The sequence below is a fragment of the Nematolebias whitei genome, chromosome 13, assembly GCF_014905685.2.
Source record: "Nematolebias whitei isolate Nwh7 chromosome 13, NemWhi1, whole genome shotgun sequence".
Classification (NCBI taxonomy): Eukaryota; Metazoa; Chordata; class Actinopteri; order Cyprinodontiformes; family Rivulidae; genus Nematolebias; species Nematolebias whitei.
This window is the reverse complement of record NC_056510.1, coordinates 44,062,661-44,088,633: the sequence shown is the minus strand read 5'-3', so window position 1 is coordinate 44,088,633 and position 25,973 is coordinate 44,062,661. Positions and strand designations below refer to the sequence as shown.

The 25,973-nt window shown below is 44.0% G+C and overlaps 1 protein-coding gene across 1 annotated transcript in view; it reads right to left on the bottom strand.

Moving 5' to 3' along the window:
* Nucleotides 1–25,973, bottom strand: part of rnf17 (ring finger protein 17) — a 116,478-nt gene that overhangs the window by 40,110 nt on the left and 50,395 nt on the right. The window contains exons 23-28 of the mRNA XM_037686726.1: nucleotides 21,966–22,113; nucleotides 20,715–20,827; nucleotides 1,456–1,546; nucleotides 1,197–1,318; nucleotides 778–961; nucleotides 273–384 (exon numbers count right to left, since the gene is read on the bottom strand). Of these exons, the coding sequence (XP_037542654.1) occupies nucleotides 273–384; nucleotides 778–961; nucleotides 1,197–1,318; nucleotides 1,456–1,546; nucleotides 20,715–20,827; nucleotides 21,966–22,113 (770 nt within the window). The remainder of the gene's footprint in view (nucleotides 1–272; nucleotides 385–777; nucleotides 962–1,196; nucleotides 1,319–1,455; nucleotides 1,547–20,714; nucleotides 20,828–21,965; nucleotides 22,114–25,973) is intronic.

The following is a 25,973-nucleotide window of genomic DNA, read 5'->3' as shown; positions in this document are numbered from 1 at the left end:
TTGTTCAGAAGCGACACCGAGGATGAAGAATTCAATGGATTCAGTGATGTGGAATGAGATTGGTGAATTTACCGGTAACTTGCTTGTCGGACCTATTGGCTCGTTATGTAAATTAAACCTGTTCAGAAACCCAGGGATGTTCTGAGAGTTATTAATATTTCAGACTAAATGTCTGTTCTTGCACTTGTGAAATGCATGTCTAAATAAATGCGACTTATACTCCAGAGCGACGTATAATCTGGAAAATGCAATATTTGTATATTTCAGTGTACCTCCATTTTGTGTCCTGACATAAATGAGACCATCATCTGCAACAGCAGAAACCGTTATGTGGATGTGACCAAGACACGGCAGCTCTGGTGGGTGGTACAATGACGTCTTCACCTGTACACACACATATACACAAAAGACAACTCAAAATACAAAACAAGCCCAGTTCAAAACGTGGACACTCTTTAAATAGTTCAACACTTGTTTCCACCTCTGGTTTTCTGCATATTTATGTCAGAGTAAAAATGTTAACATGTCAACTTGTTACCAAACTTACTATATGCAGCGTTTCCCCTACAGTTATCCAAGGAGGGCGCCCCGCCCTGTCAATAGAAATGTTGCCCCACCCCCACCAACAACTGCGACACTGATGTAGCACTAAACTAGCAGCACGTGAAGTGCAATGCTAGGGGGCAACACAGACGTGTCTCCCCCGTCCCCCCCGGTTGAAGAGATGAGCGCCATGCCAAGGCAGTGACCTAATGGAAACACCGGTACGTTGATCACCTTTTCAGCTGACATATTCAAACGGCGACTCGCTTTAGGAAGGATGGAAACAGAGACGGAAGCCCCAGAGGAGAAAGGAGGAGGAGAGACGGGTGGAGGTCTGGTGTTTTCTGAAGTGCTGTCGGTTTGAGTCTCAGAGACTGGAGGCTGCGCTTCAGTGTGTTTGGGTTCGTTGACAACATCTCTGCAACGAAACAAACACAAACACAAAGTTTAAAATAAATAAAAACTAGCTATGAGAACATATTGGTAAATGTGTATTTGACTGGTTCTAAATTTTGGGGATGCCTATCAAAACAGTGGTAATGTGAGATAACAGGGAAGATGTCTACTGTGTGGAAAGATCATTTCCATGAATATATGAATGAGAATGACACGTATGCACACACCTCCACCCACCCACACACCCACACACACACCTTGGTTTTCTTTCCTTGAGTGCAAGACCTTCACTGACCAAAAAGTCAGCGATGCTGATAAACTCCCCCTTTTTGTTGGAGCGTAACAGAGTGACGGGAACTGGATGCTCACCTGTTAACTCCTAAAAACATAAAAGAACAAAAACAGACTCTCTGAAAATGTTTCAGTATAGACAAACATACGTTTTGATGCATCTACATATAATGTTTTGATGAGGCTAGAAAAAGGGCCAGCACAAGAAGAAAAAAGAGAGAAGACCTTGATCGTCATGAGAGCTGAAGCTCCGGTCAGGTAGTAGGCGAATAAATCACAGGCTGTATCTGTCCAGGTTGAACGACCTCCTGCTGGCCTGAGAGAAGAAAAGGAGAACGCAGCAAATATCAAGGTCAAGAGTCAAAGTTTCTTTATTGTCATACGCAGCACATGTGGTACATGAGGTGGAACGAAATGGTGTACACAGGGTCCCGGTTACATCCAACAAAAGTATAAATTGTAAAGACAAACAGTAATAAGATCTAAAATATGAACTAAGAAATACGCTAAACTAAATATACACTAAGCACTAGTAGTACAAAAACAATATGCTGAACAGCAGCAGCACGAACATGAGTCTTTGAGCAGATGAGCATGAAGGAACACAGCAGCATGAAATAAATCAGCAGCTTACGATCAGCAGCACATCAACAATCAAGTAGCATTACAGTGACTTTTTTCAGAGATAATTCTGGTTAGAGATTCATGAGTCTAACAGCTCCAGGGTAGAAGCTGTTCCTCAGTCTAGTGGTTCTGCACTTAATGCTCCTCAACCTCCTTCCTGAGGGGAGTGGGGCAAAAAGTGTGTGTGCTGGGTGAGTGTGGTCCTTCATGATGTGGAAATATGGAAGTAATGATAAAATTCAAAATAGAGTGACAGAGAAACCAGAGACATACAACAAAGTCCATGCTCAATAGACATACAAGAGACATACAAGTTCTCAAAAATAAAGTAAAAATTGTACAACAAAAACTGAAACAGATGGGAAATGCACTCTGAAGTGGTTAAGCTGTGCTTTAAGTGCACAACAACTTCAGCTTTAAGGCTCTGTCACATTATAACGTTTTAGAGAACTTACACAGACGTTTGAAAAAGATGTCAAACACGCTAGTGTAAGTTAGGTGTAAATTTTGAATAAGTTTCAAGCGTACTGCTATATGATGGCTAGTTATTTTGTGCATACACAATATTTTCGACATATGCTGATGTGTTGCCAACAAGTTCTGCACAAGTTTAGAATAAGTTCACACACGTCACATGTAAGGCGTCACTTTCATCACTTTTTGTCCGTCTAAACAGGTCTCACTTGTAAATGAGTCTTTGAGGCTCAATGTGACTTATTTGTCTAAATAAAGGTTGAATGAAAAAAAAAAGATAGTGAGGAAAATAAGTATTTGAACACCCTGCGACTTTGAAAGTTCTCCCACTTAGAAATCATGGAGGGTCTGAAATGTTCATCTCGGGTGCATGTCCACTTTGAGAGACAATCTAAAAAAAAAAAAAAATCCAGAAATCACAATGTATGATTTTTAAAATAATTTATTTGTGTGTTACTGCTGCAAATCAGTATTTGAACACCTGTGAACATCAATGTTAATATTTGGTACATTATCTTTGTTTGCAGTTACAGAGGTCAAAGGTTTCCTGTAGTTCTTCACCAGGTTCACTGCAGCAGAGATTCTGGTCCATTCCTCCACAGATCTTCTCTAGATCAGCAGGTTTCTGAGCTGTCGCTGAGAAACAGAGTTTGATCTCCCTCCAAAGATTTTCTATAGGGTTCAGGTCTGGAGACTGGCTGGTCCACTCCAGAACCTTGATCTGCTTCTTACGGAGCCACTCCTTGGTTCTCCTGGCTGTGTGCTTCAGGTCATTGTCTTGTTGAAGACCCAGCCACGACTCATCTTCAATGCTCTCACTGAGGGGAGGAGGTTGTTCCACAAAATCTCTCAACACATGGCCCCGGTCATCCTCTCCTTAATACAGTGCAGTCGTCCTGTCCCATGTGCACAAAAACACCCAAAGCATGATGCTTCCACCCCCATGCTTCCAAATTGTCATGGTCAAACTTCAGACGGGCCTGGACGTTTGTTGATTTAACCAGGGGAACCTTCCGTGCCGTTCATGATTTTAAACTATGACGTCTTAGTGTATTACCCACAGTAACCATGGAAACAGTGGTGCCAGCTCTCTTCAGGTCATGGACCAGCTCCTCCCGTGTAGTTCTGGGCTGATTCTTCACCTTTCTTAGGATCAGTGATACGCCACCAGGTGAAATCTTGCATGGAGCCCCAGTCCGAGGGAGATTGACAGTCATGTTTAGCTTCTTCCATTTTCTAATAGTTGCTCCAACAGTTGATCTTTTTCCACCAAGCTGCTTGGTAGTTGCCTCGTAGCTCTTTCCAGCCTTGTGGAGGTCTACAATTTAGTCTCTGGTGTCTTTGGACAGCTCTTTGGTCTTAGCCATGTTAGTAGTTGGAGTCTTACTGTGTGTGGGGTGGACAGGTGTCTTTATGCAGCTACCGACCTCAAACAGGTGCTTCTAATTTAGAATAATAAGTGGAGTGGAGGTGGACGTTATAGAGGAGGACTAACAGGTCTTTGAGGGCCAGAACTGTTGCTGATTGGCAGGTGTTCAAATACTTATTTTCAGCAGTAACACACAAATAAATTATAAAAAAATCATACATTGTGATTTCTGGATTTTTTTAGATTGTCTCTCACAGTGGACATGCACCTAAGATGAACATTTCAGACCCTCCATGATTTCTAAGTGGGAGAACTTGTAAAGTCGCAGGTTGTTCAAATACTTAATTTTCCTCACTGTACTTTTAATTTCAAATACATTGTAAATTAATTGACGGAGCAAATACAAAACTTATTAATGCTTTCCTCCACAACCACAGAGACAAATGTTCCTCCTTCACCCGTTCAATGATACCAGGGCTTAAAAGTAAAAAAAAAAATGCTGAGCCTGAATCTTTTTTGTGGTGGTGATAGGACATACAGGTCCTTCTCAAAAAATTAGCATATTGTGATAAAGGTCATTATTTTCCATAATGTAATGATAAAAATGAAACTTTCATATATTTCAGATTCATTGCACACCAACTGAAATATTTCAGGTCTTTAATTGTTTTAATCCTGATGATTATGGCATACAGCTCATGAAAACCCAAAATGCCTGTCCCAAAAAATTAGCATATTTCATCCCACCAATGAAAGACAAGTGTTTTTAATACAAAAAACACCAACCTTCAAATAATCATGTTCAGTTATGCACTCAATACTTGGTCGGGAATCCTTTTGCATGAATGACTGCTTCAATGCGGCGTGGCATGGAGGCAATCAGCCTGTGGCACTGCTGAGGTGTTATGGAGGCCCAGGATGCTTCGATAGCGGCCTTAAGCTCATCCAGAGTGTTGGGTCTTGCGTCTCTCAACTTTCTCTTCACAATATCCCACAGGTTCTCTATGGGGTTCAGGTCAGGAGAGTTGGCAGGCCAATTGAGCACAGTAATACCATGGTCAGTAAACCATTTACCAGTGGTTTTGGCACTGTGAGCAGGTGCCAGGTCGTGCTGAAAAATGAAATCTTCATCTCCATAAAGCTTTTCAGCAGATGGAAGCATGAAGTGCTCCAAAATCTCCTGATAGCTAGCTGCATTGACCCTGCGCTTGATAAAACACAGTGGACCAACACCAGCAGATGACATGACATCCCAGTGACTGTGGAAACTTGACACTGGACCTCAAGCAATGTGGATTCTGTGTCTCCTCTCTTCCTCCAGACTCTGGGACCTTGATTTCCAAAGGAAATGCAATATTTACTGTAATCAGAGAACATAACTTTGGACCACTCAGCAGCAGTCCCAGGCGAGATGCTTCTGATGCTGTTTCTTGTTCAAGAGTGGCTTGACCTGGGGAATGTGGCACCTGTAGCCCATTTCCTGCACACGCCTGTGCACGGTGGCTCTGGATGTTTCTACTCCAGACTCAGTCCACTGCTTCCGCAGGTCCCCCAAGGTCTGGAATCGGCCCTTCTCCACAATCCTCCTCAGGGTCCGGTCACCTCTTCTCGTTGTGCAGCGTTTTCTGCCACACTTTTCCCTTCCCACAGACTTCCCACTGAGGTGCCTTGATACAGCACTCTGGGAACAGCCTATTCGTTCAGCAATTTCTTTCTGTGTCTTACCCTCTTGCTTGAGGGTGTCAATGATGGCCTTCTGGACAGCAGTCAGGTCGGCAGTCTTACCCATGATTGCGGTTTTGAGTAATGAACAAGGCTGGGAGTTTTAAAAGCCTCAGGAATCTTTTGCAGGTGTTTAGAGTTACGTCGTTGATTCAGATGGTTAGGTTAATAGCTTGTTTAGAGAAACTTTTCATGATATGCTAATTTTTTGGGACAGGCATTTTGGGTTTTCATGAGCTGTATGCCATAATCATCAGTATTAAAACAATTAAAGACCTGAAATATTTCAGTTGGTGTGCAATGAATCTGAAATATATGAAAGTTTCATTTTTATCATTACATTATGGAAAATAATGACCTTTATCACAATATGCTAATTTTTTGAGAAGGACCTGTACTGTTGCTCTTGTCAACGTTTTAAAAAACTTCTCTCTGAAAAGTGCAAACAACTGCTTTTAACAACACAAGACAACTTCAAGAAACAATGAAATGAGGTTTTAATGTATTTGAACTTAACATAAAATAAGTGCCCCAGAGTACTGCCCCGCAGCTAAAAACTCAAAAAGACTCAACACCACATTGAACAGACACATTTCAGTCAATAATTTGCAAGAAATTTATAATAGTCAATATCACAATCTAAAAGGAAGAAGTTGCACAGAGCTGGTTGAAGGACACCTACTGTTCTGTTTCATCCCTCCTGACCTCCAGAGGGCGGTGCTGAAAGCAATGAATGCTCCCTTCACGCATGCGCCGTTCGAGTAGTAATACCAACAGAGTCACAGGTGTGACGCATCGAATGTTCAGTCAGAGGATATATAGCCTGACGTGGTTAGTCAGAGGTCGATGAACCGGGGATGTTTGAACTTTTTTCTGAAGCCTGGACCGAGAGACGTCTGCTACGCTCTCTTCTCCTGCCGTCTTCTGCTCCGCCCCCCGGTCATCCCAGTACCCCCTCTGTACCAACCAGTATGGTCCCACCTACTGCCTCAGCCTCATGTTGCTCAGTGGGTGTAAAAGGGAGCAGTTCGCCATTTTGTTCAGTGGGTAACGACAGTAACCCATCTGCCTGACCTGCTCCTTGCCATCGCAGAGAGGTCGACGTGGGTCTCAAGCCCTCTCTTTGCTTAAGTCGGACATCTCTGCTCCAGAGGCCCCCAGCTCTGATCCAGATAACCCCAGCTCTGATCCGGCTCTTCTGGACTTGCCACCTGCAGACCCCTCACTGGACGCGCTGACTGCAGAACCCGGTTCATATTCATCGGCTGCTGAACCCATCTCCGCCCCTGCAGCTGCTGAACCCGTCTCCCAACTCCACGGCCCGATTCCCCGGCTGTTGAATTCATGCCCGACTCTCCAGCTGCTGAATCCAGATCCGCAGCAGCAGAACCCTGGTCTGGCCTCGCAGCATCTGAACCCCGTCCTGACCCCGCAGCTGCCGACATCATCACTCCTGGTCTAACTACTGCCAGCTTCATCACCACCATCTTTTCTGTTTTGTCTGCTGCCAACCCCACCATCACTTGTCCCACTCCATCCTTCCCCGAACTCTGGTCCCACTCTGGACAGTCCTCGGGCCGTCCACCTGAACTCTGGTCAGCACTGAGTCGTCCACCTGTACTTTTGTCCCACTCTGGCTGGTCCTCGGGCCGTCCACCTGAACTCTGGTTTTGCTCGGGACAGTCTCCCGTCTGTCCACCTGTTTGCCTGTTATTCTGAACGATGTCCAGGGCCGTTCATAGAAAATTTGTGTTTTGGTTTCTTTTGCTCCCAGGTCTAGCCCTGTCGGTTTTTGTTTACATTTTTTTGTGCCCTCCGTCCTTGTGTTTCCACCTTCCTCCCACCCGTTCTGTGTTTTGTTGGTGTTGTGTTCTAGGGGACGTCAAGAGCTGTCCCTTGAGACGGGGGTTATGACAGGCTCTGTCCCTGTCCGTTTTCTTTACATTTATTTGTTGTCCCCTCTCTGCTCTTTATATATTTTTTTCTGCTCCTTGTGATTGTGTCCCTGTGTATCTGATCCTGTTTTCTGTCACTTTCCACTCACTCCTCAGTCTGCCCCTCCAGTCTTCAGTCCATCATTCACACCTGTCCCTCATCAGCCACCTGCCCAGGTGCTCTCATCACTCACTCTCCCTCTGTCTTATAAAAACCCTTTCTCTCCTCCACTCTTCGTCCGGTCATTGTTCTGTTTACTCAGACAACTCAGTCCTCCTCTGTCAGGTTTGTGCCTGTTCACTCTGTGATCTGTACCCGTCCTGTTTCGCTGCCTGTTCCTGTTTTTGCTGCCACGCCAACATTTTGTTTATGTTGTTTAAAATAAATTATTTTTATTTTAAACCCCTGCCTCCCTCGCCTGCCTGCAAATGGGTCTAAAACTCAAGGATTGTGTCAGTCAGGGTGCGTTCGGCAACTGTTTGCCAAGATCTGGCAACTCTCAGGCTGACTGAAAATAAACTTATGAACAAACATGGCTGTCTTGTTGTTTGGGGAGCCATGCTTGAACCGTGTCGCTCCCCTCTGCTGCCGAGACGATAAATAAATAACTCCGACACCTCCACTGTTTTTATGACACTCTGGATGCTCGTCACTCACAGCATGCATGCAACAAAGAGTATAAGCTCAAAGCAAGAGTGACACCTGCCCCCTCTCTCACATTGAAGATTTTTTTGTTTGTTTTATCGACTGTCAAAGCACAATTTTGATGTTTTTTTTTATTTGTTGTAAAAACAGATGTAATGTTTAATGAATGTTAGGACTCTATTCTTTGCTAACAAAATATATTTTACGTCATTAAACAACTTGTCGGTTCTTCTCTTGAGAGCACTCGCGTCCGCCAGGACCACCACACGGCCCCCACCAGCCCGCTCGCTCTCGCTCTTTGAGACTTCTCTGGTGTCGCTGCTCTGAGACCAAGTCCAGGTCCAGCTAAACATTGAGCAGGAGCTGAGAGCTGCAGGATCATGTTTCACTGAAAAACGTGCTCATTGTAGCCATTAATCCTGACTCCTCATTTTGATTTTTTTTTAAATCAGCACAAATCCTTTTATTCATTTTTGATTTGTAGGTCAAAGTGTTTTTTATAAAACACTTCTGGTTAAAATGTTACTGATCAATTTGAATTTATTATTTGATTATATTTAATTTTATTTTCCAGTATCAAAAGGTCAAAAATGTGTACAGTTTAAATGATACTTTTTTTAAATTTCAGGCAAATTGATGCACTTTAAGTCTTTTCTGTTACAGACTATAAAGTAAAGTTAATGAAGTTATTCTTTGTTGTAAGTTGATCTGTATTTTTTTCTTTTCTTTAATGTTAATGCTAAAAACATGTTACAAGGACTATCAGACCACCGTTACATCAGAAAAAAAAAAATATTTCTCCTAAATCATCACCTCAAACAGACACAATCCCCACGTTCTTTTCAACACCATTAACTCCATTTTAACCGTGCCTCAGTCTGCTAACAGGGAGGTCTCTGCAGTTACTTGTGATGACTTTGCCAGTTTCTTTGTTAAAAAGGTCGAGTCGATCAGGTCACTGATTCCTCACACCACAGCTGACCCCCCTGTCTTTGTCCCCTCCACATCAGTCTTTAACCAGTTTGAACCCATTTCCCTCTCATTTCTAAATGATGTCATCGGTCATATGAAACCCTCAGGTTCCCCTGCTGACCCCATCCTTCCATCGGTTTTTAAACCAGTCCTACCCTCCATAGGACTCTCTGTTCTTGACATTAAAAATTAGGGGTGCACCAATTTATCGCCCCCGGTTTATATAATTTCCCTTTGGGATTAATAAAGTATTTTTGAATTTGAATTGAATTGAATTGTTTCCTTAATTTTGAGAAATTGGCTAATACTTGTATGAGAAACCGATTTTACCGATTTTTGTAGTTTTAACAACAATTGTCTAAACTTCATTTATATTTCAGAGCACTACCTCATGACCAATTAAAACAAGTTTGTATTGTTTCTAGAATATTGTTCAAAGGTATGTTTTTCAACAAAATATTAGAAAATTGAAGGTGCATTGAGACCTTATAAAATCTGACAGCATCAGGTGTTAAGTGAGGAGGCCTCAGATTTCCACTTTCAAAAACATATAATGCAACTTTAAGACAGATTCTCAGCCAGTTGTCACACCTGATGGGAACAGAGGGGCCTCTTCTGTGAATTAGAGGAACAAAGACTTTAAGAAACCCTCACAGTTAAGGTGTGGAGGTGTGAATTGCCAATCTACATATGTGTGTGTGTCTTTTCTCACTCAGCCTTATAACCTGAATCTCTCACTGGGTGTGTTTACATGGACATAAGTAACCGGATCAAATGGCCGGTCGGAATAAAAGTGTGTCATGTAAACGCTCCGTTCGGGTTATTTTTTGTGTATTCGGCACGATCCGATATAATTTGTGATCAGAACGAAACGGGTGGTTTACGCCGATCCGTAACCCGATCGGTGCGCATGTAAACGCTTGATCTGTTCGTTTTTATCTGATCGTGAAAAACTGACCTGACTGCGCATGTGCGACTTTGCCATTTCCGCCTGGCTAATGCTAATAATATTAGCATGTCAGGGAAGTAAAACTGGTCGGTGAGCGACACAACATTTCTACTAGAAACTTTGAAAGAGCTCAAAATGATCTGTATTACCTGTAGCTCAGTCAGGGAGTGCAGTAACGTCTCCACCATCATTAAAACCTGTCACGGGTCTATTTTGGGTGCTCAGGTTTGTTTACGTTCACCCGGAAGTAGAACTTCTTCTTCTGTGGTTTTTTTAAGGAGAGTTTACTACTCTGCGCATGTCAGTACTGCTGTTCAGAACAAAGCCTGCTGCATGTAAACGCTCGTCATGAACAGATTGTGCCCATGTAAACAATACATTTGAATTATTCAAACAGAACACATTTCAATCCGGTCAAAGAATTCTGCGCATGTAAACATAGCTAGTCACTGCTCTTTGAATTGAGAAAGCTCCTCGGATGAGGAGAGAAACGTCTTCTGTTACAAATAAAGTCCAGTTGTTTTTGTATTGAACGCTTTTTGAATTCATCATGTCCTGGATGACTGAGAATCTTCACCAGCACCTGACAGCGTCGCTTATAAAACAAAATCGGAATCGGCAGATCAGATATCAGATATCGGTGATCGGTAGTCGGCCAGAAAACTGTAATCAGTGCACCCCCTATTATAAACAGCAGTATGGCTACATGTGTGGTTCCTGATGTTTTAAACATGCAATAGTAACTCCTTTAATTAAAAAAACAGGACTTGACCTTTCAACTTGCACAAACTTCAGACCTTCTTCAAACTTCCCTTTCTTTCTAAGATCCTTGAGAAAATAGTTTTCACAGATTAAACAAGTTCTTGAATGAAAACTGTATTTTTGAGACTTTTCAGTCTGGCTTAAAGAAAATACACAGCGCCGAAAAGCCTTAGTTAGGGTCTGCAACAACATTGTTCTGGCAAACGACTCTGGTCAGTCTGTAGTCCTGGTACTCTTTGACCTGCTGCATTTGATACTGTGGACCACAGTATCCTTTAATCCCGGCTAGAACACTGGATTGGGATTACTGGTGCAGTGTTAGGGTGCATTCACACCAGCCCTGTTTAGTCCACTTTAATTGAACTCTAGCTCGTTTTCCTAGAAAGTCCGGTTCGTCTGGGGAGGTGTGAACGCACCATCGAACTCTGTCACGGAACAAAAAGGTGAACTCTGGCCCGGGCTAAAACCTAGGTCTCGGTCCGGTAGAAGAGAACTCCAGCGCGGTTCCAGTACAGTGTGAATGTAAACAGACCGGACCGCTCCGCAGGACAAACAAACACACATTTCTCTTACCTCATATGGAGCCGTCAGCTGCCTTGTGTGAAAAACAATATTCTCCAGGGTCTTCTGTCTCATTTTCTGCTCATGCTGAGTCCATTTTTGAAAAATGACAAAATATAACTCCTAAAACTGCTAAAACTTGATGCCACTTCGTTTTTATTTTTATTTACAGAAGAAGAAGAAGAAGAAGTGTCTTCAGAGGTTTTTGTGTTGTTTCTTTCAGTAGTTCTTGGTGCAGCGCCCCCACAGGCGAGCGGGGGAACAGGTTGGTTCAACAGGTTGACTCGACTGCACAGTGCAGTGTGAATGCAAACGCACCAGCTCAAATGTAACAAAAGGTCATGAATATTAGTCCCGAACAGAGTCTACCGGACTATCTGGTGTGAAAACAATCTCAGAATGTTTCCGTTCATACCCGAGTGACAGGAGTTTCTTTGTTAATGTTGCTAACACTATCTACTTCAGTGCCTCTTTCCTGTAGAGTCCCACAAAGCTCCATTCTTGGACCCCTTCTGCTGTCATTGTACCTGATCCCCTAGGGGTCTATCCTGAAGATAAATGCTCTTTCATTGTTATGCTGAAGATTCTCATATTTCTCTGCCCTTGACACCCAACAGTTCCTGCTCCATTCACTCTGTTATGGCCGCGCTCAGAGCAGTTGCAGCTTCACAGGCTCCCGGTACCATCCCAGTTTTTAGAAGTTTTGATATTGACTCTGTGCCTGACTCCGCGCGATTTATGCGTGTGAACTATAGCCGAACAAAACTGATGAGAATAGGAGCGGATTTGCCACGAAAAATAGCAGAAATCAGCAACAAACTCAAAGCTACGCTCGGCAGAATGCAGATCTTAAAGTCATCTACCTGGAAGCTGCAGCAGAGGCGTTCCAGCGGGCAGAAGAGGAAGCGCTGCTCCCGGCTTAAGAGGAGAGGATGCCGGGCGGGGGTTATGGTGAGGCTACGAGCTAACGCTAAAGCCGGTAAACTCCCCATGCCGTCTCTCCTTCTATCGAATGTCCGCTCGTTGGACAACAAGATGGATTTACTTCGTCTGAGAGCGGGCGCCTCAGAAGAGATGAAGAAGTGTGCAGTGCTTTGCCTCACAGAAACGTGGATTACAAGCGAAACGCCGGACACAGTCTTCCAGCTGGATGACAGACTTTTTTTTCGAGCGGACCGCTGCAGCGAGCTAACGGGGAAATCACGGGGAGGCGGAGTATGCATTTACGTGAGTAAAAGTTGGTCCACGAACTGTACTGTTGTAAATAGCTCATGCTCAAAGGCTTTGGAGCAAATAACAGTGAAATGTCGGCCACATTATCTACCCCGCGAGTTCACGGTGACTTTCATCTCTGTCGTCTACATTCTTCCGGACGTTAATGCTAATGAATCACTGCAGGAGCTTCATGATATCATCAGCTCGCTGCAGAACAGACACCCCGAGGCTCTTTACGTTGTAGCCGGAGACTTTAACCACGTGAATCTAAAGGACTGTCTCCCAAGCTTTAATCAGCATGTGACGATTCCAACACGTGGAGACCGCACGCTGGACCGTGTTTACACGAACGTAAAAGATGCATACAAAGCCGAACCCCGCCCCCACCTAGGACTGTCAGACCACATCTCAATCTTCCTGGCTCCTGCTTACAAGCCCCCGCTGAGACGCTCCAGACCGGTACAAAAGGAAGTTAAATGCTGGATCCAGGACAGTGGCCCCATACTGAGAGATTGTTTTGAACGAACAGACTGGCAGGTTTTCAGAGAAGCTGCTGAAAATGGAGGTTCGCTTGATCTTGACCAATACACATCCTCAGTTCTGGGTTACATTAGTACATGTACTGACACCGTCTCCACTATCAGAAATGTTAAAAGCTACCCAAACAGAAAACCTTGGCTGAATGCAGAGGTGCGTACCCTGCTGGAAGCCAGGAACACTGCCTTCAGGTCTGGAAACTCAGAGGAGCTGAGTAGGACAAGAAAAGAGCTGGTTGCTGGTATTAAGAGGGCCAAGGCCACATATGCAAAGAGGATCCAGGGTCAATTCATCTCACAAGACCCTCGGAGCATGTGGAGGGGCATTAAGTGCATAACAGATTATAAAGGAAGGAGTGAACAATGCCCCAAAGACCCATCTCTGCCTGATGCCCTCAACAAGTTCTATGCACGCTTTGAAGACCCGAACAGACCACCCAGCACCAGACTCACCTCACCACCGGATGAAGAGCATCTCAGCGTGACCTCAGCAGAAGTAAGGAGTATTTTCAAGAGGATTAATCCGCACAAGGCAACTGGCCCAGACAACATGCCCGGAGAAGTGTTGAAAGAATGAGCTGATCAGCTCTGTGAGGTGCTGGCAGACATCTTTAACACCTCACTTACCCTGGAGACAGTTCCCACCTGCCTGAAGACTGCCACCATCATCCCAGTCCCAAAAAGCTCTACAGTGACTGGTCTGAATGACTATCGGCCAGTGGCCCTCACCCCGATAGTCGCTAAATGCTTTGAAAAACTGGTCATGACTCACATCAAAACAACCATCAACATCAACGAGGACCCTCATCAGTATGCATACCGTGAGAACCGATCAACAGAGGATGCCATCTCCTCTGTGGTCCACACTGCGCTCAACCACCTGGAGCAGAAAAACTCTTACGTCCGTATGCTCTTTGTGGACTTCACATCCGCCTTCAACACCATGATCCCCCAAACCCTGATGGACAAACTATCCACACTAGGACTAAGCCCCTCCATCTGCAACTGGGTACTAGACTTTTTAACAAACAGACCACAGTTAGTGAGGATCCACAACCTCTCCTCCTCCACCATAACCCTCAGCACTGGCTCTCCTCAGGGATGTGTGTTGAGCCCCCTCCTGTTTACTCTGCTCACATATGATTGTGCAGCTACCCATCCAGGCTGTCACATTGTAAAGTTTGCAGATGATACAGCGGTGGTGGGATGCATCACAAACAATGATGAGTCCAGCTACAGGCAAGAGGTGGACACCTGGAGAGCTGGTGCAAAGAGAATAACCTTCACATCAATGTGAAGAAGACAAAGGATTACAAGCGAAACGCCGATTGTGGACTTCAGAAGGAACAAAAACATCTACACCCCCCTGAACATAAGAGGATCTGCGGTGGAAGTGGTCTCCAGCTACAAGTACTTGGGTGTACACATGAATGACAACCTCAGCTGGAGCAACAACACCACCAGCCTGATCAAGAAAGCTCATCAGAGACTCTACTTCCTCAGACGGCTGAGGCGAGCTGGTCTGGGAAGCTCAGTCCTCACCTCCTTCTACAGGTGTGCAGTGGAGAGCATCCTGTGCTCCAGCATCAACGTGTGGCATGGAGGCTGCACAGCTGCAGAAAGAAAAGCTCTGCAGAGAGTGGTGAAGGCTGCACAGAAGTCTGTCGGAATCAGCCTCCCCACCATCACAGACATCTACACCTCCAGATGCAGGAAGAGGGCCACCTGCATCATGAAGGACCCCACTCACCCAGCGCACACACACTTTTTGCCCCGCTCTCCTCAGGAAGGAGGTTGAAGAGCATTAAGTGTAGAACCACTAGACTGAGGAACAGCTTCTACCCTGAGGCTGTTAGACTCATGAATCTCTAACTAGAATAATCACTGTGAAAAACCATATCATGTTGCTGCTGATCTGTTTCATGTTGCTGCTGATCTGTTTCAGTGTTGATGTGTTCATGCGTGCACATCTGCTCACAGACTCATGTTCATGTTTGTGCTGATGTTCAATGTTTTATGTTATGAGTGCTTAGTGTATATTTAGTTGATGTTTTTCTTAGTTCATATCTTAGATGTTATTACTGTTTTTCTTATACATTTTATTGTTGGATGTAACTGGGACCTTGTGTACATAATTTCGCTCCATCACATGTACCACATGAGGTGCGAATGACAATAAAGAAACTCTGACTCTGACTCTGTTAAAATGTCGAGGACAATCAAAACTTGGATGGCTGCAAACTTCTTGAGTTTTAATGATCAGAAAACTGAGGTCATTGTGTTTAACCGTAATTCTGCCATTGTCTCTGATCCTGAAAACCTGGACTCCCCTTCAGCCATATCTAAAACAGTCTGTTACCAATCTTGGGATAGTTTTAGGTCGTTTTCACACCTGACAGTCCGGTAGACTCGGTTCGGTTCAGGACCAATATTCATGACCTTTTGTTACATTTGAGCTGGTGCGTTTGCATTCACACTGCACTGTGCAGTCGAGTCAACCTGTAGAACAAACCTGTCCCCCCGCTCGCCTGTGGGGGCGCTGCACCAAGAACTACTGAAAGAAACAACACAAAAACCTCTGAAGACACTTCTTTTGGAAATAAAAGCAAAAACGCAGTGGCATCAAGTTTTAGCAGTTTTAGGAGTTATATTTTGTCATTTTTCAAAAATGGACTTAGCATGAACAGAAGATGAGACAGAAGACCATGGAGAATATTGTTTTTCCACACAAGGCAGCTGACAGCTCCATATGAGGTCAGAGAAATGTGTGTTTGTTTGTCCTGCGGAGCGGGGCCCGGTCTGTTTACATTCACACTGTACTAGAACCGCGCTGGAGTTTTCTTCTACCGGACCGAGACCTAGGTTTTAGCCCGGGCCAGAGTTCACCTTTTTGTTCCGTGACAGAGTTCGATGGTGCGTTCACACCTACCCAAACGAACCGGACTTTCTAGGAAAACGAGCTAGAGTTCGATTAAAGCGGACTAAACAGGGCTGGTGTGAATGCACCCTCAGAGGAGATCGGGCGTTTTCAGTTGTGGGCCCTAAATTCTGGAACAATATCCCCATCAACATTCGACAGGCCACTTCAGTATCCACTTTTAAAACTCTCCTGAAAACAGATCTGTATCACTGACACATCTGTAATACATTAACACAGTGTGAGCTGATTTATTATTTCATTGTTGCTTATTGTGTTCATGCCTGTTTGTTTTATTCCTTGACATTTAACTCAGTGTGATTTGATTTAGTTATTTCATTGTTTAAAATTATGTTTCATGTTTTTATGCTTTTACTCGTGATGCTGTAATTATATCTTATTTTTATTTGATGCTGTGATCTTTTTGTTAAGCACTTTGATAACAGTTACCGTTTTAAATGTGCCATATAAATAAATTTGCCTTGACTTAATAAGGAAACAATTTCATGCAGAGGTGTACTTATAACAATTTTATAGACAAGCTACACTATTTACAGTTGCCGCAGAGAGTTTGGGGACACGAAATGTTTATGTCTTCTTGGGAGGGGGGGGGACGTAAAAGTACATAATTGAGAAAAGTACTGCTTTAAATGAATGAAATCCTTGTTCCTCAACAGGAAGCGGTATGATAATATTGTTCCGTTTGAGCTCTGACAAGTGGTGTTCCTACTAGGGGTTGAATCAACTAGTTGACTAGTCAATTCTAGGACATCTCGCGAGATTTTTCATTTCACGTCGACTAGTCACAGTCACGTGATTGTGTCACGTGATCAGCGGAGGAGGATATGCAAAATAATCACAGCGAGCTGGTGACCGGGAAAAAAGCCAGACTCTAGGAGGATTTTGTGCAACTTTTTGGGCCACATTCCCAGAGTGCCAGGAGGTCAGCACACTGCTTCACTGCTGCCGAAGAGGTCCGTGATTTTTTTTGTTACTACAGATTCCCACCATGGCGAACCCACTGCAGTGGTGGGCCAGCAGTCAGGACAGATTTCCCCATTTGGCAAAACTCAGCAAATTTGCCTGGTTTGAGCAGCTGGTACAGAAGTTTTTCACAAAACAGTTTTTCAGATATCTGCAAATGATGAATTTCGTGAGATCTAACTCTGACTGTTTTCCTTTGTATGCCTCTAAACATTTTGTGGTTAAGATTTTGGAATGCAGGTCTGATACTACAGGGGCCCTCAGCAAGATCTATACACTGCTCAGTTCATATCATGAGACCAATTTCAGAGTCAGAGTTTTTTTATTGTCGTTCGCAACACATGTGGTACATGTGGTGGAACGAGATTGTGTTTTGTAATTTGGACTCTCTTCAACTGAAATGGGAAATGGACTTGGAAGAACATATCAGACTCGATCTGGCGAAGGATCATTCAGAACATTTGTTCATTTCAATCTGAGACATGCTGTAATTCAATTCAAGGCGGTGCAACGGCTGCACTGGTCCAAAGACAAGCTGCCCAAGATCAAAACTGACCTGGATCCTGCATGTAATAATTGTAAACAAACTCCAGCTAAACATGCATACATTCTGGACTTGTCCCAAACTGTGTACCAATTAGCAATCTGTTGATGATGCCTTCTCTGTGATATGTGGCAAAACTGTGCACCCCTCACCAATCTTCTCACTGTTTGGGGTGGCCCCTGTGGATATGTCCTTCAGCAAGAACGAGAAGGATGTGATTGTTTCTGGCTCTCTACTGGCCAGGAGGCACATCTTGTTTAATTGCAAGGACCCACAAACCCTAGCATATGAACATTGTATAAGGGAAGTGACACATCATATTTATCTGGAAAAAAAAATCAGTTATACCCTGGAAAGTTCTGCAAAAAGGTTCAGGGACACCTTGTGTGTCATATGTTAAAAATATGTCAATACCTGTATAAAGACATTTATATATATGTGTGGCTGATTTGGTGTGGTTGGGGAGGGGCAGGAGGGTTTTATTTTTATTTATATATTTAGTTCTCTGTTCTGTTGTGTTAAAAAAACAAAAAGTTAATAAAAAAAACCTTGATAAAAAAAATAAATTAAAAAATGGGTGTGCTATGGGGTCTCCAGTTTCTCCTATTGTTGACAACCTGTACATGGAGGAGGTAGAAAAGAGAGCCTTGACGTCCTTTTCAGGGACACCACCAAGTCATTGGTTCAGGTATGTTGACGACACCTGGGTTAAAATTAAATCTCAGGAAGTCCAACATTTCACTGATCACATTAACTCTGTGGATAAATACATCAAGTTCACACGAGAAGATGTAAAATATGGCAGGTTGGCTTTCTTGGACTGTGAGGTCTCAGTTTCTGATAAAGGACACCAAGGACTCACAGAGCAGACAGCGTCCACACTAACCCAAGAGCCAAGCAGAAGGAGAAATCCCACACAAGACAGACACAAGACTTTCCCTAGAGGAATGTGGATATCCTAACTGGGCCTTCCTGAAAGAAGAAACCCAAACAGGACTCCAGTCAGCCATCAAGTGAAAAGGAGGAACCCAGACCCAGACCAGTGATCATTCCATATGTTGAGGGAGTATGAGAGAAACAGACGTTTATTTTCTATACACAACGTCCCAGTGGCTTTTAAACCCCAAAATACACTAAAGACTGGTACATCCCAAAGATCCAGTCCCCCGGCACAAACAGAGTAATATTGTGTATGTTGTTCAGTGTCAGGAGGTGATCAGTCTTACATCGGGGAAACTAAACAGCCACTGGCCAAAAGGATGGACCAGCACAGAAGATCAACATCATCAGGCCAGGACTCTGAGGTTTACACTCATCTCCAGGCCAGCGGTCACACTTTCAGGGATGAAGCTCACCACATCCTGGATAGAGAGGAACTATGGTTTGAGAGAGGAGTAAAGGAGGCCATCCATCCATCCATTTTCTTCCGCTTATTCAGGGTCGGGTCGCGGGGGTAGCAGCCTAAGAAGGGAGGTCCAGACTTCCCTCTCCCAAGCCACTTGGTCCAGCTCCTCCGGGGGAATCCCGAGGCGTTCCCAGGCCAGCCGAGAAACATAGTCCCTCCAGCGTGTCCTGGGTCTTCCTCTGGTCCTCTGGGCCTCCTCCCGGTGGGACGTGTCTGGAACACCTCACCAGGGAGGCGTCCAGGAGGCATCCTAAACAGATGCTTGAGCCACCTCAACTGGCTCCTCTCGATGTGGAGAAGCAGCGGCTCTACTCCGAGTCTCTCCCGGATGATCGAGCTTCTCACACTATCTCTAAGGAAGAGCCCAGAAACCCTGCGGAGAAAACTAATTTTGGCCGCTTGTATCCTAGATCTTGTTCTTTCGGTCACAACCCAAAGCTCATGACCACAGATGAGGGTGGGAACGTAAATTGATCGGTAAATTGAGAGCTTTGCATTTTGACTCGGCGCTCTCTTCACCACGACAGACCTGTACAGCGCCCGCTTCACTGACCTCCCTGACCCAGAGAGGGCACTCTACCCTTTTCCGGCTCAAGACCATGGCCTCGGATTTGGAGGAACTGATCCTCATCCCGGCCGCGTCGCACTCGGCTGCGAACCGCTCCAGCGAAAGCTGTAGATCACGATCTGATGAAGCCAACAGGAACACATCATCTGCAAAAAGCAGAGACGCAATCCTAAGGCCACCAAAATGGATCCACTCAACACCTTGGCTGCGCCTAGAAATTCTGTCCATAAAAGTTATGAACAGAATCGGTGACAAAGAGCAACCTTGGTGGAGTCCAACTCTCACCGGGAACAAGCCCGACTTACTGCCGGCAATGCGGACCAGGCTCTGACACCGGTAGCACAGTGACCTAACAGCCCGTATCAAAGGGCCAGGTACCTCATATTCCCAGAGTACCCCCCACAGGGTTCCCCGAGGGACGCGTTCGAACGCCTTCTCCAAGTCCACAAAGCACATGTAGACCGGTTGGGCAAACTCCCACGCACCCTCCAGGAACCTGCTGAGAGAGTAGAGCTGGTCCAGTGTTCCATGACCAGGACGAAAACTGCACTGCTCCTCCTGAATCCGAGGTTCGACTATCTGATGGACCCTCCTCTCCAGAACCCCCGAATAGACCTTACCAGTGAGGCTTAAGAGCGTGATCCCCCTGTAGTTGGAACACACTATGGTCCCCCTTTTTGAATAGGGGGACCACCACCCCGGTCTGGGGCCATCTTTGTGAAAAGAAACCATCTATCATTAAACAGGGGTGGAGTCCTACGTGTTCAACTGTCCCCCTCTTACAATGCTGTTATTGCTAGTATCACTCAGTCCCCTGTGAATAGTAAACAGCCATCAGGGTGCTAATGATCCATTGTTAGGCTGATGGTCCTTCTTGATCATATTCTAAGACTGTGTTGCTGTATTTGCATATTGTCCAGGACATCCTTGTAAAAGAGATTAATAATTTGAATGGATTTCTTCCTGGTAAAATAAAGGTTTATTAATAATAATAATAATAATATTAATAATAATAATAATAATAATGTGATCAACTAGTTCTAGATGTCACCTGCAAACTGGTTGATCCAATGAGAAGGTGCGATTTATAAGATTAGAGTTTATAGCAGCTCCTCAGAATAAAGAAGTCTTTTGGATAAAAGACAAAACGTTTCAAAAAGAAGAATCCCTACAGAGCACCCGACTAGATTTTGTTCAATTCTTCTTAGAGATTTTAAAGATAACTAGCCACATCAAGACACATCTCAGAACTGGGAAATTTCCACACCTCTGTGGTAAATAACATTATGATTGACTACACACCTGATATCATTTAGAGTACACTCCAGTGCCAGGGAGCCAAACAAAGAGGGTGGAAGTGGTCGCAGGCTGCATACAGGGAGTTTCACCATACTGCCATGGTCACACCTTTTCACCTATTGAGACAGTTTAATTTGTAATTAGGGTAGCACCAAAATAACATGTAACAAAAAAAACTATCTTCAAAGATCCTAACATAATTTTAGATGATTGTTTCAGAAACTAGCAACCTTGAAATTTTCTTTAAAACCCTGTTGATCTGGATCAGCTTTATTTACTTGCCTTTTACTTGTAAACTACCATTTTGAGAACAATAAAGTACAGCTTGTTGATTTGTTTTACATTTTTGTTAAGTTTCGTTATGTACAGTAGTCCCTCGTTTATCGCGGGGGTTCAGTATCCTGCCCCTAGCTATTAGTGGAAAAACCGCAAAGTAGAGATACAGTAGTCCAAGTTCAAGTTCAGATCAAGTTCAAGTTCAGTAAACTTTGTCATGACATGTGTCAGGCTATAATCACACTCATCACCAGTTACTCCCAATCTCTGTCCTTAAATAAACAGTTTAAATTTAAACAGTGTAACATTTTAAATAAACAATCCATGCAGCATGGATTGTTTATTTAAAATGTTACACTGTTTAAATTTAAATTGTAGAGAAGAGAAGTGCAGCAGGACATCACAGGATGTCACGCAGCGTCAGCTCTGCAGCACGGAGCACAAATGAACTTCTTGATCAATGACACTGAAACAACTGAACATAGAATTTCTAAAATAATTAAAAATAACTTTTAACACTTTTATATTTTGTGATATGATGATTTTATGATGTGACATACTTTGAATTTTAAGTTGGAATACAAAAGTTGATCGGTGCATCTGGACAGTAAAGGGTTAAAAAGCTGCTGCAGCAGGAGAAACGTGTGTGTGTGGCAGAGAAGGAGATCAGCTGATCAGCTGCAGGAGGGAGCTTCCCCTGCACTTCTGGGCTGCACACATGGTGTAAAATCATTTAAAATTATTTATTTTAAATAAACAACCCATGGCTCATCCATCAATCAGCCAATTGTGTCTTGTCCAGTCTTATTTTGAAAAACTGTGAAATAGTGAATCTGCAAAAAAAACAAGCCGCGAAGTAGCGAGGGACTACTGTAGAAATAAAATGAAAAGACAAGAAACTGACTTTAATTTAAATCTTTTTCAAGCTCAACTGTAACCAGATTTAGTAAAAAAAAATGAATAGTCTTGTTTTTATACTTCTGCATTGTTGCCTGACGTAACATCAGTGCAGATCTGTCCTCTCTCCCACACTCCATTAACGTGTGCAGCACAGTACATGTCTGCTTTCCATGCCACGTTTTGGAGCTCCATTCCTGCACACTCCTGCTTCACCATTTCAGACACCCTAAAAAAAACAGCAAAATCAAGACATTTGTGAGTTTGTAATCATTTACTCATGACCTCCTCGGTTGATACAATTGGATTTATGAAGACATAAGAAACATGTGACCCAACCCAACAGAACATTAGAATCTGTTGATAGGTTTACACTTGACACAACTCTTGCAGGGGTATATTGAGCAGCTACAGCACATTATGCAGTTTTATAAACACAAAATAAAAAAGGCGTTACTATTCGATTAAGTCATTTGACATCTCTGGGTCGACAAGCAGAACACTGATGTTGCCTGTCACAGAAGGATTTGAATACTGAATGTTGTTTCGAGATTAATGTTTTTTTTGGACTGGAATTGAGCGGTGAATGTACAGTGGTGGTTGAAAGCCACAATCACGCCCCTCAAAGTCACACTGTCACCACCCACGTGGGCACTGAAGTCCCCCAGCAGAATAAAAGAGTCCCCAGCACCTTTCAGCACCCCTGCTAAGGATTTCAAGATGGCCAAATACTCCAAACTCCCATTTGACCCATAGGCACAAACAATCATTAGAGCCCGTCCCTATCCCCGAAGGTGCAGTGAATCTACCCTCTCATCTACCAGGGAAAACTTCAACACACAGGCACCAAGTTGGGGGGATACGAATAGATGCACACCAGCCCGGCACCTCTCACTATGGGCAACTCCACAGTGAAAAAAGGTCCTGACTCTATAGGAAATTGGTTCCAGAGCAGAGCGCAAAGGCCTCCGCCTTCAGCCACTGCCCATGGCAACCATGCACCCAACTCATATCGCCCCTCCTGCAGGTGGGGGGCCCACAGGAAGTATTTCTGCATCAATACGACCTGAAACATCAGATTTTTAAACAAGTTCTAAAAGTAAATAAAGAGAAACCAGTTAAACAAATGAGGCACAAATGTTATACTTGGTCCAACATTTTTCAGTCAGGTCATCTGCACAGTTTCTTTTTTTGTGCTGAAACGTTTCACCTTCCATCCAGAAGGCTTCATCAGTCAAGGAAACACACAACAAAACTGATTCTTCCCCCAAACAGCTTACTCCAAAGTGGAACAAACCAGTTATTATACTTGGTCATTTATTTATTAATATTACATATTTGTGAGTGGTAAATGTATGTGAAGCTTTGCTTTCAGAAACTGGTGAGCCCGGTAAAATAAATTATATCATGATATGCTAATTTCATGGCAAAAAAACGTCATCCCACCACGCAGCGGTCAACGGATTACTCTCACGTGGGTCATGCCGCGATATTCAAATTGTAAAAGTGAAGGCATGAATACACATCTGAGCTGAGCGCAGTTTGTCCCGACACTTTCTGAGCCCATCAGCATGAGGGACGTTGCCTTTAGCTTTTTAGCTAGCTTGCTGCTAACTTGGAGCTACGTCAGTGCAGGTGGGTGGGGCGAGGGTGCGCACAGCTCGGTTCAGTAGGCTGAGCTTGGTTGTGTTGACGCAGCAGGGCACCCCGCTTGTATAATGGTAGGGAACACTGACTGCATCAACCACGGATTTATGATCGAGTCGGACCAAGTGGGAGAAGGTAGATGATGAAAAGAAGGGGCCCCAGGACAGGGCCTTGGGGCACACCTGAAGTCACAGGAGTGGGATCTGAATGATTTAAGTTGGATGAACTGAGTGTGGCCAGAGAGATATGACTGAAATCAAGCGAGGGATGTATGGGTGATGCCAATGGATGAAAGTCTGTGGAAGAGGATGTTGTGAAATGGTATCAAACGCCACACTGAGATCGAGGAGGATGAGGAGAGAAATTGAATCTGCTGCCATGAGAAGAGTGTTAGTGATTATACGGAGAGCAGATTCTGTGCTGTGACCGGGGCGGAAACCAGACTGGAACTGATCGTATAGACTGTTTTTGGTTAAATGGAGGTGGAGTTGAGAAGCAACTGTTTTTTCCAGAATTTGAGAGTTGAATGGAAGGTTAGAAATAGGGCAAAGATTACTGAAAATATTTGGATCCAATCCAGGTTTCTTGAAGATCGGAGTGACAACTGCAGTTTTGAAAATAGTTGGAACAGTTCCTGAAGAAAGAGAAGAGTGAATAATGGCAGAAATGATAAGGAGAAGTGAAAAAAGGCAAGATTTTAGAAGCACTGTTGGGAGAGGATTCAGAGAACAAGTCGAGGGCTTGGCTTTCAGAATGAGTTCAGCTATTTCAGAGGCAGGAGGAAGCTGAAAGATAAAGGCTGACTGAGGGGAGAAGGTTCAGAGGAGGGAGAAAGAGAAAAGACTTTATATAAAAATAATAACCTCCACCTGATCATAATAACCTCCACCTGATCATAACCTCTACCTGATCACAAGAACCTCCATCTGATCTGGGGAGGGTATCCATGGTCATAAAGTTCCTCCAAGTGTATACAAGTTGTCTGTGGATTGGTGGAGTCCAAACTCTTTACAGATGGTTTTGTGAGCTTTTCCAGCCTGATGAGCATCAACAACTCTTTTTCTGAGGCCCTCAGAAATCTCCTTTGTTCCTGTCAAGATAAACTTCCACAAACATGTGAAGAGCAGACTTTGACAGATCCCTGTTCTTTAAATCAAACAGGGTGCCCACTCACACCTGACCATTATCCTATTGATTGAAAACACCTGAATCTAATTTCACCTTCAAATTAAGAGGTTCACATATTTTTACCACTCACAAATATACCACCCTCATGGAGTCTGTTTCTGACAGTTTGAGTGGAAACATGTTCATCACTGGTCTGCTGGAGGTCATTCTGTAGGACCCTGGCAGTGGACCTCCTGTTCCTCTTTGCACCAAGGACGAGGTAGTGGTCCTGCTGCTGGGTTGTAGCCCTCCTACAGCCCCCTCCATGTCTCCTGGTGTACTGGTCTGTCTCCTGGTATCTATTCCATGCTCTGGACTCTGATGAGAGACACAGCAGAGCTTCTTGCCACCGCTCTCATTGATGTTCCATCTTGGATTAGCTGCACTACTTGATCAACTTCAGTGGGCTGTAAAAAACTCCTCATGATGTCTCTATGTGTGACAGAACTGACAAAATGAAAAGTGACTAAAAGTTCAACCAGAAAGGACGAGAACAGAGAAATGACCTGTGGTCACCACCTGCAGAATCACTCTCTTATAGAGGCTGTCTTGATGATTGTCTCTCATTCCTCCTGTTGTGTTTCATTTGAACAGCAGCAGCTGAAACTGATTCTCAGTAAGTTACTAACTAACTGCTGACATTGATTCCACAAAGGTGTGACTGGTTTGGAGTTACATTGTTTTGTTTAGGTGTACCCATTGTTTTTTGGATTAGTATATATATATATATATATATATATATACACGCACTCCCTTGCCAAAAGTATTCGCTCACCAGCCTTGATTCACATATGAGCTTAAGTGACATCCCATTCCTAATCCTCAATATGACGTTGGTCCACCCTTTGCAGCTAGAACAGCTTCAATTCTTCTGGGAGGGCTGTCCACAAGGTTTAGGAGTGTGTTTATGGGGATTTTTGACCATTCTTCCAGAAGCACATTTGTGAGGTCACATACTAATGTTGAATGAGAAGGCCTGGCTCTCAGTCTCCACTCTAATTCATCCCAAAGGTGTTCTGTCGTGTTGAGGTCAGGACTCTGTGCAGGTCAGTCAAGTTCATCCACATCAGACTCTGCAACCATGTCTTTATAGACCTTGCTTTGTGCACAGTCCTGTTGGAAGAAGGAGGCCAGCTCCAAACTGTTCCCACAAAGTTGGGAGCATGGAATGGTCCTAAATGTCTTGGTATGTTGAAGCAGTCAGAGTTCCTTTCACTGGAATTAAAGGGCCAAGCCCAGCTCCTGAAAAACAACCCCACACATTAGTCCCCCCTC